Genomic DNA, 12,320 nt, shown 5'->3' with positions numbered 1-12,320 from the left:
TCGGTCGTCCCTTTCTCCTGCCCCCAATCCCTCCCAGCATCAGAGTCCTTTCCAATGAGTCAACTCTTCTCATGAGGTGGCCAAAGTACTGGAGCTTCAGCTTTAGAGCCCATTTAATTTTAACTCTGCTTATTCTTCTTAGTTTCATTCCCAGTTTTTTTCTTTCTTAGAAGCTTTTTCTTGAAAAAATAAATAATGCATATCCCAGTGTTGAATTCAAATGGATTCTAACGAATCTTTCTCTCTCATGCACAGGACCACTAGTTACCATTCCCAGAGGCACCCATTGTTTCCAGTTTTCTGCCTGTCTTTTCAGAGAAACTTTATAAACAAAACTAAAAAATATACATATTTATATTTTTTCTTACATACTTTTTCTCGCATAAATGGTAGCATACTTCTACTTACTGTCTTGCAGCATGATTTAAATTTTTTAATCTTATTTTTATGAGATATATGCATTACACAATTTACAGAGTTAAATGGTCTAGAAAAGGCATTTCTGTGAAAAACAGAAGTCTCTTGCACCCACCGTCCCACCCTTATCAATCCCACTGTTGCTCATTAATGAGGGCAACCACTGTCTATTTTCAGCATTTTCTTTTCTTTTTTTTTTTCAGCATTTTATTTTGCTGTTCACCTTCTCATCTATAATCTACTGTTACTTCTTGCCTTGGCAGTTTGAGCCTTATTCATTTGCTTCTGTGGAAGGTAATGACAGCTTTTTTCCCTTTTCCACTCTCTCTGAGTTTGTCTGTTTTACCAACTCTTCTACATTTTCATTTCAGGTAGTTCCTTCTGAACTTTCACTTCCACGGTTCTCGATTCATCTGTATGTAATGTGCAGTTAAACTCATCTACTGAGTTCCAGTGGTCATGTATGGATGTGAGAGTTGGACTGTGAAGAAAGCTGAGTGCCGAAGAATTGATGCTTTTGAACTGTGGTGTTGGAGAAGATTCTTGAGAGTCCCTTGGACGGCAAGTACATCCAACCGGTCCATCCTAAAGGAGATCAGCCCTGGGATTTCTTTGGAAGGAATGATGCTAAAGCTGAAACTCCAGTACTTTGGCCACCTCTGCGAAGAGTTGACTCATTGGAAAAGACTCTGATGCTGGGAGGGATTGGGGGCAGGAGGAGAAGGGGACGACCGAGGATGAGATGGTTGGATGGCATCACGGACTCAATGGACGTGAGTCTGAGTGAACTCCGGGAGATGGTGATGGACAGGGAGGCCTGGCTTGCTGCAATTCATGGGGTCGCAAAGAGTCGTACACAACTGAGCAACTGAACTGAACTGAACTGACTTCCTAATTTCAATTGCATTTTTCAGGTTTTTAATTCCCATTTGTTCTCTTTTACACTTTCTAGATCTCTACCAAAATTCTAAATTGTGCCTTTTATTTCCTTGAGTATATTAAGCACATTGTAGTTTTATGTTAATTTGTATCCTATGCTTGGTAATTTTAAAATTAACTGTTTGACATTGTATATGAAAACTGTAGAGATATTTTGAGGCTTAGAATCATGTTGTTGTCTTCTGGTAAGAACATATATTTGCTTCTAGGAAAGATGTGGAGGGAACTAGGAATCCTGGAACTCCTTCATCCAGGCAGAGATTATGAGGTCTGCATTAGGTCACTTTTGTTTCCAGAATATAGCTTTTCCTAGTCGGAATCAAAAGTCTGAGAGTTTTACCAAGTTCATTCTTCTCCAGTTTTTATCTCTCTAGCCTGTCTTGATTCCAGTGTCTATCTTCTTAGATCAACAAGTTTCCTGAAAGCTCCTTTTAGTTTTCAACCTCTTTTGGTACTATATAGAAAAAGCAGTCATAAAGGCTGGGTTTAAATTTCTTAACTTCCTTTCTCTTCAGGGCTGTTGTCACTGGCATTGTTGCTCCATCATTCCCTTAAACTTGTGATTTGTCATATTGTGCCCAGATTTTCTCCCTGTTCTTAGAGGGAAGGAATTTAGAATCACAGATTGATTGAAAGGGCTTAGTCACTGAGATGCTGAGAGTTCCTATTGGTCAAGCAACTGTCCTACTTCTTAATTTCCCCCTTTGCAGGGAGTAGGGGTTAGGGGGAAGTCTGTGAGAATTTTAAGGCCAGCAGAGTTTGACTATATGAGGGAAGCCGGTTTCTGTAACTTACATAGCTCTTACGATTACACAGCTCTTAAGATTACCAATAATCTTTAAAGGCTACAAGGAGGTACCTTTCTACAGGGACAATAATGTTCTTTCTGAAAATCACCGCTTTCTCAGGACTCAGTCAAAGGTGTTCAATCAAACACAAGGCATGAAGACAGTTAAATAAAAGGAACTAGGACTGCTCTGAGCACACAGACATGATTTACATGGTGCCAGGAAGCATCTGCACAAATACAGGAATAAATAAACTCCGAGGATCAGAAAGCTAATGGACCTAAAATTTCTAAAGTAAGTTATTTGCTCATAAATCTCTTTTCTTTGGTGTAGAAGAACACATATGGATTCATCAACAAAAATGTTTTATATTTTATAAGCCGGCTTCACTGTCAAAAATTACAGAAACAAATGAAGTGTAAGAAAAAAGGCAGTAATAGTGCTCCCATCTGATAGAGCACTATACTGTGTGGATCAGTTCACTTTGAAATCTTAACGCCTCTCTGAGTATGCCTTATTTCTTTTTCTTTCTTACCTAAGAAATATAAAAAAATCTTAAAATATAGTGTCAAAAAAATAAAAAGTCTTTCCATAAGCCATTTCACCTAGATCTTTTTGTCTATCAACATTAATAATCAAAACTACCATTTATTGAATGCTGATGTTTATTTTTCACCAGGCTCTTTCTACGTAATTATCATGTTTAATCTTTTAGATGCCATTATTAGTTCCACTGAAAGGGAAGGAACCAAAGCCTCAAAAAGATTAAACAATGTGCCCAGAATTAGCACACGCAGAGTTAGGGCTTGATTCCAGATGTGTCTGACTAGAACCCATACTGTTGATAGTACAGAATATTACTGCAGCTCTCAGATACTCAACCACTGTTTGCTGAGTGACTACTATATGTAAGACAACTGTGCAAGGGGTATGACCATGCCCACCCTCAGATAAATGTTGCCCTTCTTTCCCAGGCTCATTTCAATTTAATATCCTAACATCCCAGAGGAGGATTTTTTTCCTTCCAAAGCATGAAACAATGCTGCATACAATTTCATCACAACCAACATTTTAAAAAATATCCCAAATGCCATTCTACAGAGAGCTCTACCATGTTACAGATGCCTCTCCAGTCTCTTTCCTTTCACTTGTGACAGAGAAGATAAAATGGCACTGAGGAAGAATATGACTTGCTCCCCGATCAACTTCATCTGATCTTTATGTATGCGTGTCAGGATTTCATACCATTAATAAACCTTTACACCATGCTCCTTAATGCATCTGTCTTTTCTCATCACATAAAAGTGTGTTTCATTTTGTACTAGCTTATTATTGAGGATGACTGTCTACTGTCAGGGCACAAACAGGCAGAATAAATTCTTTAGTTTATAATGACAATGACAGGGGTCCCTTAAGAGTAACGTGAGTTGGCGTCTTAGTCAATGTAGACTGCTATAACAGAATACTATACTGGGTGGTTTTCAAACAACAGAAATTTATTTCTCACTGTTCTGGTTGGTAGTCTGAGATTAGAGTGTCAATATAGTCAGGTTCTGGTGTGAGGTCTCTTCCAGGTTGTAGATGGCCATTTTTTTCTTTGTATCCTTAAGTGATGGAGAGGGTGAGAGAGCTCTCTGGGGTCTCTTTTGTGAGGGCACTAATCTCATTCATGACGACTCTATCCTCATGACCTATTTACCTCCCCAAAACTTCACCTCCTAATACCATCACACTGAGGGTTAGGATTTCAATACATGAATTGGTGGTGCTGGGGGTGGGGGGTGGCACAGGACACAAACACTTAATCCACTGCAGTTCTGCTGATGGTGATGCTGGCGATGGGGAAGAAGTTGTAGATTTGTATGGAGGAGGGAAAGGAGAACTTGAAATAAAAAAGTCACATTTGGTCCATATGAAGGAACTTTTGCCTTAATCTCCCTCTGTGGTGACAAGTATTAAGTGTATGCCTGAATAATAACTAATTAGCAAAAACAACTGGCTAAAGCTAATTAAGAGCTGGAATAGGCAGAATGAAGATGGAAAGGCTTATAAAGCATGCAGGAAACCAATATATTTTTCTTTTATTTTCTGGCTAGCTCTTTCATGACAAAGAAATCAAGTCTCCTTTCATTCTGGCTTGAGCTTATACTTGAACTAATCATATTTAACCAGTAGAGCTGTCACTCTATATTCAGGGAAGGTGCTGACCCATCGTGTAATCAACAGCTTTCCTTCTCCTAGAGTAGTTTATAATCAGTGCGATCTACTGGAATCTGTCTTATGAGTTTCACATTTAGTTGTGCCAAAGTAAAGGAAGTCTCAAGTGAGGGTCGTCATGAGGGGCTTACAGTTGTCTGCCAAGTACAAACCTTTGCTTCTGGAAGTCTCTTGACATCACTGCCATTGGTGTCCTCTTGTGACTGAAAGAGTCACTTGGTAAGGCTTAGGAAGAGCATGGTCCATTTTGGAATGGCTATGACTTTTACATGGTAAGAGACAAGATGCCCATCTTGATAAATGAGGATGTTATTCTCTTATTCCTTATTCCTATGAGTTTAGTCTATAGATTTTGTTCACAGTTAAGGCTAAGATGTGAGAACTCTGCTCTCTCATAAAGATACATTTTAGTGGTCTTTTGTCGGTGCTCACTGGTAATATATAAAACATTATAAAAAATAATTAAGAGGTTTGACTATAAATCAATGAGTTAAGTGTTAAAACATGTCTTTTACTTTAATACACAGAAAAAAGACAATACTTTGAAAAAATGAAAAGCCAGGCATAGTTGTCTCCATGTCTTAGCAATTGTCAATAATGCTGCTATAAACATAGGAGTGAGTGTGTCTTTTTTAATTAGTGTTTTTGGTTTTGTTTTTTTTTTAAGAGACATACCCAGGAGTGGGTTATAATAAAGAGGAACTAGGGATGAGAATAACACAGTTTAATGCAATTGAACTCTGCAATTAAATCTCTACTTCTGTAGATAATTTTCAAAGACATGTTGCTGAAATAAGGCCACTGCCTCCAAGATACAGCAAAGCTGTGTTTTCGTCATGTGACAGCGCACAATCTACTCACCATGTGTGCCTTGAATAATGCAGGGATGAAGGACTGGTTAGACAAGTTGAGAACCCTGAGGGAGTCCTTCAGGACGTAGATATTGCCAAAGTCAACTTGACTAGGATGTACATAGATAACTGGGCCTTCTCCGATGCTCTTTAAGTGACATACCTGCAGTCCATGCAAGAGAAACAATACAGGAATGGCTGAAATGATGGGCCTTTAAAATCAAATTGAAACGGAACCTTCTAAGCATCCCTTTATAAAAAGCAGGGACATAAAAGGTTGCTATTAGAACTGACAGTCCTTCTCCCTGATATTCTGTAGTGAAGGGTCACAGGGATGGCCCCTCTGATCAGACCTGAGAATCTAGCATGGAATTCCTCCCTTAAAATAAAGCTTTGCTTCCCTGGGTCAGCCCAGAGCCGTGCACTGATGGGAAACCAGAATAACAGTTCAATATATGCCACCAGAACTCCAGTCTCAGGAGTACTGAGGGGTTAAGGACCAGCACTTCAGGGCTGGATGTGGCTGTTTGCTGTACTAGCAATACGACAGGGGCACCCACCATGCAAAGCTGTGCAGGCTGGGGACTGAAATTCGCCTTGCTCTCCCTCCTTTCCGCTATGCTCTCGGCCAGGCACTCTGTCTGCCCAAGGAAGGGGGTCTTTTTCTTTCATAAAATGTTTCCTGCTCAGCAAGGTACATCTGTGCTGCATCTGTGCAGGGCAGGCGTGTAGGCTAGCAGGTTACCTGGACTGTGGCACCTTTCAGCTGGCCTGCCTTAATGACGCTGCTTTATGTCAGATGGCTTATCTACATGATCTTACATGGGAAGAGATAAAAGCAAAACCCTAGTTTATTATACTCTCTGAGCAATCAGAATCACTTCAAACAAACGCATGTTGACACCACCCAGCTTCCAAGTAAATCCGATGTCTAGAAATTAATAGCCTATTGGGTAACTTCCTTCAAGATTTGTCCTTTGATTCAGCTCAAGCAGCAGAGAGCTTTCCATGTCTCCCTTTTCTCAGGCTTGGAGTAATTAAGGTTAATCGGTGATATAAGTCCAAGAATATAATAGGATATGCTGTAGCATATAGTTGTGTATACATATCCAATAATCTACAGGAAAAGACCTGGTGAGCCGTGAAGGAAATCAATCTCAGAGACCACATGTAGCAAGCTAGGGATACCCAGCTTTGTAGTAGGAACAATTGAGAAGGGGTGTGCTGGTCCTCTGTCCTCAGAGATTTTGGTTTCATGGGTCTGGAGAGAGGTCAGGTGTGTCTGTATGTGTGAGGAAAAATCAATTGCTATAAAGCACCATTTTCAGAGATATCCACAAAACAGATTCCTGAAGTACCAGCCCTGGTATTTTACCACTGCAGAGAGAAAATGAAAGACTCTAGAAGACCAACAACTAGAGGATATGCAAATATGGTGAGTACCTTACAGGCAAAGGTTAGAATGTCCCCACAAGAAGTACGGCGCTTAGAACTGCAATTCTGAAAACAGGCACTCACCATCGGGGGATCCTGGCTCCCAAAGGTTGAGATGTAAACTGTGGACCTGTATTCCCCAGGCACTTGGGTCTCCAGGGTCAGAGGTATGTGAACTGTGCTGTGCGGGGGGATGATCCCACAGGGCGTGGGACTAGAGAGCAGCACAGCGGGCACATCCTGATATACCTGGTGGGGGAGAGAAGCTAGAAGGATAAGCAAGCCTCCGGTTCAGTATGAAGCCAGTAGCATGTTACATTATTTTGAAACAAGCATTGTCCTGAATCCACAGAGGGTTTTATAATGTACTGTTGTTAGGGCAAGTAAATGGGGATGACCGCCTCAATTCAGCCAAAAGGAACTCTGGCTAAGAGAGGTGCACAAGCCCCAAATCCAAAGTGTGTGACCCAGAAAACTGCAGAACCATCCACAAAGTGAGTTAGCTCAGAACAACGGCTTCCCATGGCCAAATTCCTTGAACAGGGCTTTTGCACCTTCACGCTTTAATCCCTGTCCACTTCACCCCTGTGCACTACATCAGTAGAGGCCACTGGTGTTTCCTGAACACATGATACTGCTTTCACCTCCAACCCTTTGCACTTATGGTTACTCTTTCTGCAATGCCCATACCCTCTGACCTGCCCCTCACTCATCCTGAAACCCCAAGGGGTGTCCAGGCCCTAAAGTCCAGGCACTTCCTTTGTTCTCAGGGAGCATCCCTCAGTCCCTTTCCTCAGCCTGCACTATCAACATGTCCATCTTCTCCAAGGGCTATAAACATCTTTAGGGCATGACCTGGGCCTCTCTCCTCAATACCTGCCCACTTTCTGGCCCAAAATACATGCTCAGTATATGTTTCTTAAATGGAAAAACAGGTAGGTGAATAAATGAACATTGTCCATTGTTTACTAGTGTGTGTTCCTAAGAACCCGGTTCTGCAGCACATTACTAAGTTTTTATGTAACACAAATAAAACTTTAAAAATCACATTGCTGGGAGCCCACACCCAAGCCACTGCCTGGGGTGCCCAGTCATCCACCTGGACACCGAAGCAGGCTGCCAAGCCACCACCGCAGTTGTTCAGGTTTGAAAGAAGCCACAACATACAACTCTAAGCCACAGACATACAAGAGGGACATTTCCTTAAACAAGAATCACCCCTGAATGAGATCAAGCCTGAGCCTTTGGAGTGCGAGCACTGACTCTAAGACCCTAGACCACCAGAGAACTAACCCTGCTGCTGCTGCTGCTGCTGCTGCTGCTGCTAAGTCACTTCAGTCGTGTCCGACTCTGTGCGACCCCATAGATGGCAGTCCACCAGGCTCCGCTGTCCCTGGGATTCTCCAGGCAAGAACACTGGAATGGGTTGCCATTTCCTTCTCCAATGCATGAAAGTGAAAAGTGAAAGTGAAGTCGCTCAGTCATGTCCGACTCTTAGTAACCCCATGGACTGCAGCCCACCAGAACTAACCCTAGGAGGTATCAAATAGTGAGAATTCACACAAAGAAAACCACCTGAATACAAGACCTGGCATCATTCAACCACCAGTAGCACCCTGGGCAGGATGCCTCATCCAAACAACAAAAATACAAACCCAATCATCACCAGACAGGATTACCACCTCACTCAGCCTTGCCCATCAGAGGAAAAACAAACAAACAAAAACTCAGCACAAATTTCACCCTATAAGAAGCTTATACAAACCACTAGACCAACCTTAGGAGGGCAGAATCAAAAGGAAGAAAGAATTCAACCTTGAAGCCTAGAAAAAGGAGACCTCAAACACAATAAGTTAAAAAAAAAAATAATGAAAAGGCAGAGTGATACTACACAAATGAAGGAACAAACTAGAAACACAGAAGTCCAAATAAATGAAGAGGAACTCGGCAAACTACCTGAAAAAGGATTCAGAATAATGATAGTAAGGATGATCAAAAACGTCGAAAACAAAATGGAGAAAGTGCAAGAATCAATTAACAAAGACCTAGAAGAATTAAAGAATAAACATGCAGAGACAAACAACACAACTACTGAAATTAAAAATACTCTTGAAGGAATCAATAGCAGAATATCTGAAGCAGAAGAACTTATCAGTAAGCTGGAAGATAAAATGGTGGAAATAACTTCTGAAGAGCAGAATAAAGTTAAAAAAATGAAAAGAACTGAAGACAGTCTCAGAGACCTCTGAGACAATATCAAATGCACCAACATTCGAATTACAGGGGTCCCAGAAGAAGAAGAGAATCCCAGGGACAGAAGAGCCTGGTGGGCTGCCATCTCTGGGGTCGCACAGAGTTAGACACGACTGAAGTGACTTAGCTGCAGCAGAAGAATAAGAAGAGAAAAAGAAAGGATATGAGAAAATTTTGAAGAGATTATAGTTGAAATTTTCCCCAACATTGAAAAGGAAATAGTCAATCAAGTCCAACAGGCACAAAGAGTCCCATACAGGATAAACCTAAGGAGAAACATGCCAAGCCACATACTAATCAAACTAACAAAGACTAAACACAAAGAAAGAATATTAAAAGCAGCAAGAGAGAAGCAACAAGTAACATACAAGAGAAACCCCATACGTTTAACAGCTGATCTCTCAGCAGAAACTCTGAAGGCCAAAAGGGAATGGCAGGATATATTTAAAGTACTCAAAGGGAAAAATCTACAACCAAGATTACTGTATCCAGGAAGGATCTCATTCAAAACTGAGGGAGAAATAAAAAGCTTTTCAGACAAGCAAAAGTTAAGAGAATTCAGTACCACCAAATCAGCTTTACAAAAAAATGTTAAAGGGACTTATATAGTTAAGAAATATGAGAAGAAAAAAGATCTACAAAATCAACCCCAAACATTTAAGAAAATAGCAATAGGAATATATATATCAATAATTAATTTAACTCTAAATGGATTAAATGCTCCAACCAAAAGACACAGACTGGCTGAATGGATACAAAAAAAGACCCATATATATATGCTGTCTACAAGAAACCCACTTCAGACCTAAAGACACATATAGACTGAAAGTGAGAGGATGGAAAAATATATTCCATGCAAATGCAAAGCAAAAGAAAGCTGGAGTAGCAATCTTCATATCAGACAAAATAGACCTTAAAATAAAGAAGATTACAAGAGATAAGGAAGGACACTACATAATGATCAAAGGATCAATCCAAAAGGAAGACATAACAATTGTAAATATCTATGTACCCAACATAGGAGCATCTCAATACATAAGACAAACTCTAATAGACATAAAAGGAGAAACTGACAGTAACACAATAATAGTAGGAGACTTTAACATCCCACTCACACCAATGGACAGATCATCAAAAGAGAAAATTAATAAGGAAACACAAGGCTTAAATGATACATTAGATGAGATGGATCTTATTGATATCTTCAGGACATTTCATCCAAATGCAGAAGAATACACCTTCTTCTCAAGTGCACATGGAACACTATCTCCAGGATAGACCATATCTTGGGTCACAAATCAAACCTCAGTAAATTTAAGAAAATTGAAATCATATCAAACATCTTCTCTGACCACAACACTATGAGACTAGATATCAATTACAAGAAAATAACTGTAAGAAACACAAACACATGGAGATTAAACAACACATTTCCAAATAACCAACAGGTTACTGAAGAAATCAAAAGGGAAATCAAAACATTTCTAGAAACAAATGACAATAAAAACACAACTCAAAACCTATGTGATGCAGCAAAAGCAGTTCTAAGAGGGAAGTTTCTAGCCATACAATCCTGCCTCAAGACACAAGAAAAACATCGAATAGACAGCCTAACTTTACACCTAAAACAACTGGAAAAATGAATTTTAAAAACCCTCACAATTAGTACAAGGAAAGAAATTGTAAAGATCTGAGCAGAAATAAATGAAAAAGAAATGAAAGAAACAACAGTAAAGATTAATGAAATTAAAAGATGGTTCTTTGAGAAGATAAACAAAATTGACAAGGCTTTAGCCAGACTCATCAAGAAAAAAGAGAGAAGAATCAAATCAATAAAATTAGAAATTAAAAAGGGGAGGTTACAACAGACAATGAAGAAATACAAAGGATTATAAGAGACTATTATGAACAACTATATGGCAATAAAATGGATAACCTGGAAGAAATGCAAAGATTCTTAGAAAAGTTCAAGTGTCCAAGACTGAACCAGAAAGAAATAGAAATTATGAACAACCCAATTACAAGCACTGAAATTGAAGCTGTGATCAAAAATCTCCCCCAAAACAAAGGCCCAGGACCAGATGGCTTCACAGGAGAATTCTATCAAACATTTAGAGAAGACCTAATGCCTATCCTTCTAAAACTCTTTCAAAAAATTACAGAAGAAGGAACACTTCCAAACTCATTCTACAAGGCCACCATCACCCTGATAGCAAAACCAGACAAAGACAACACAAAAAAAGAAAACTACAGGCCAGCATCACTGATGAACATAGATACAAAAATCCTCAATAAAATTCTAGCAAACAGAATTCAGCAACACATCAAAAAGCTCATACACCATGGTCAAGTTGGGTTTATTCCAGGAATGCAAGGATTCTTCAATATACCCAAATCAATCAATGTGATACACCATATTAAGAAATTGAAAGATCAAAAACCAAATGATAAAGCTCAACATTCAGAAACCTAAGATCATGGCATCCAGTCCCATCACTTCATGGCAAATACATGGGGAAATGGTGGAAACAGTGGCTGACTTTATTTTTCTGGGCTCCAAAATCACTGCAGATGGTGACTGCAGCCATGAAATTAAAAGAGTCTTACTCCTTGGAAGGAAAGTTATGACCAACCTAGACAGCATTTTAAAAAGCAGACACATTAACTTTGCCAACAAAGGTCCATCTAGTCAAGGCTATGGTTTTTCCAGTGGTCATGTATGGATATGAGAGTTGGACTGTGAAGAAAGCTGAGCACCAAAGAATTGATGCTTTTGAACTGTGGTGTTGGAGAAGACTCTTGAGAGTCCCTTGGACTGCAAGGAGATCCAATCAGTCCATCCTAAAGGAGATCGGTCCTGGGTGTTCATTGGTAGGACTGATTTTGAAGCTAAAACTCCAATATTTTGGCCACCTGATGCAAAGAGCTGACTCATTTGAAAAGACCCTGATGCTGGGAAAGATTGAGGGCAGGAGGAGAAGGGGACAACAGAGGATGAGATGGTTGGATGGCATCACCGACTCAGTGGACACGGGTTTGGGTAGACTCTGGGAGTTGGTTATGGACAGGGAAGCCTGGCGTGCTGTGATTCATGGGGTCACAAAGAGTTGGTCACGACTGAGCAACAGAACTGAACTGAACTGATAATCTCAACAGATGCAGAAAAAGCTGTTGACAAAATTTAGCACCATTTATGATTAAAACTCTTCAAAAAATGGGCATAGAAGGAACCTACCTCAACAAAGTAAAGGCCATATATAGGCCTACAGCAAACATTATTCTCAATAGTGAGAAACTGAAAGCATTCCCCCTAAGATCAGGAACAAGACAAGGGTGTCCACTCTCACCGGGATTGTTCAACATAGTTCTGGAAGTACTAGCTACAGCAGTCAGAGAAGAAAAGAAATAAAAGGGATCCAGA

The 12,320-nt window shown here is 40.0% G+C and overlaps 1 protein-coding gene across 1 annotated transcript in view; it reads right to left on the bottom strand.

Moving 5' to 3' along the window:
- The window catches only part of HYDIN (HYDIN, axonemal central pair apparatus protein), a 346,678-nt gene that overhangs the window by 173,993 nt on the left and 160,365 nt on the right, over positions 1 to 12,320 (bottom strand). The window contains 2 exon segments of the mRNA XM_018063160.1: positions 5,223 to 5,375; positions 6,731 to 6,895. Coding sequence (XP_017918649.1) covers positions 5,223 to 5,375; positions 6,731 to 6,895 — 318 coding nt within the window.

This window comes from Capra hircus, chromosome 18, assembly GCF_001704415.2.
Source record: "Capra hircus breed San Clemente chromosome 18, ASM170441v1, whole genome shotgun sequence".
NCBI lineage: Eukaryota > Metazoa > Chordata > Mammalia > Artiodactyla > Bovidae > Capra > Capra hircus.
The sequence above is the reverse complement of the archived record's forward strand: the minus strand, read 5'-3'. Positions and strand labels throughout refer to the sequence as shown.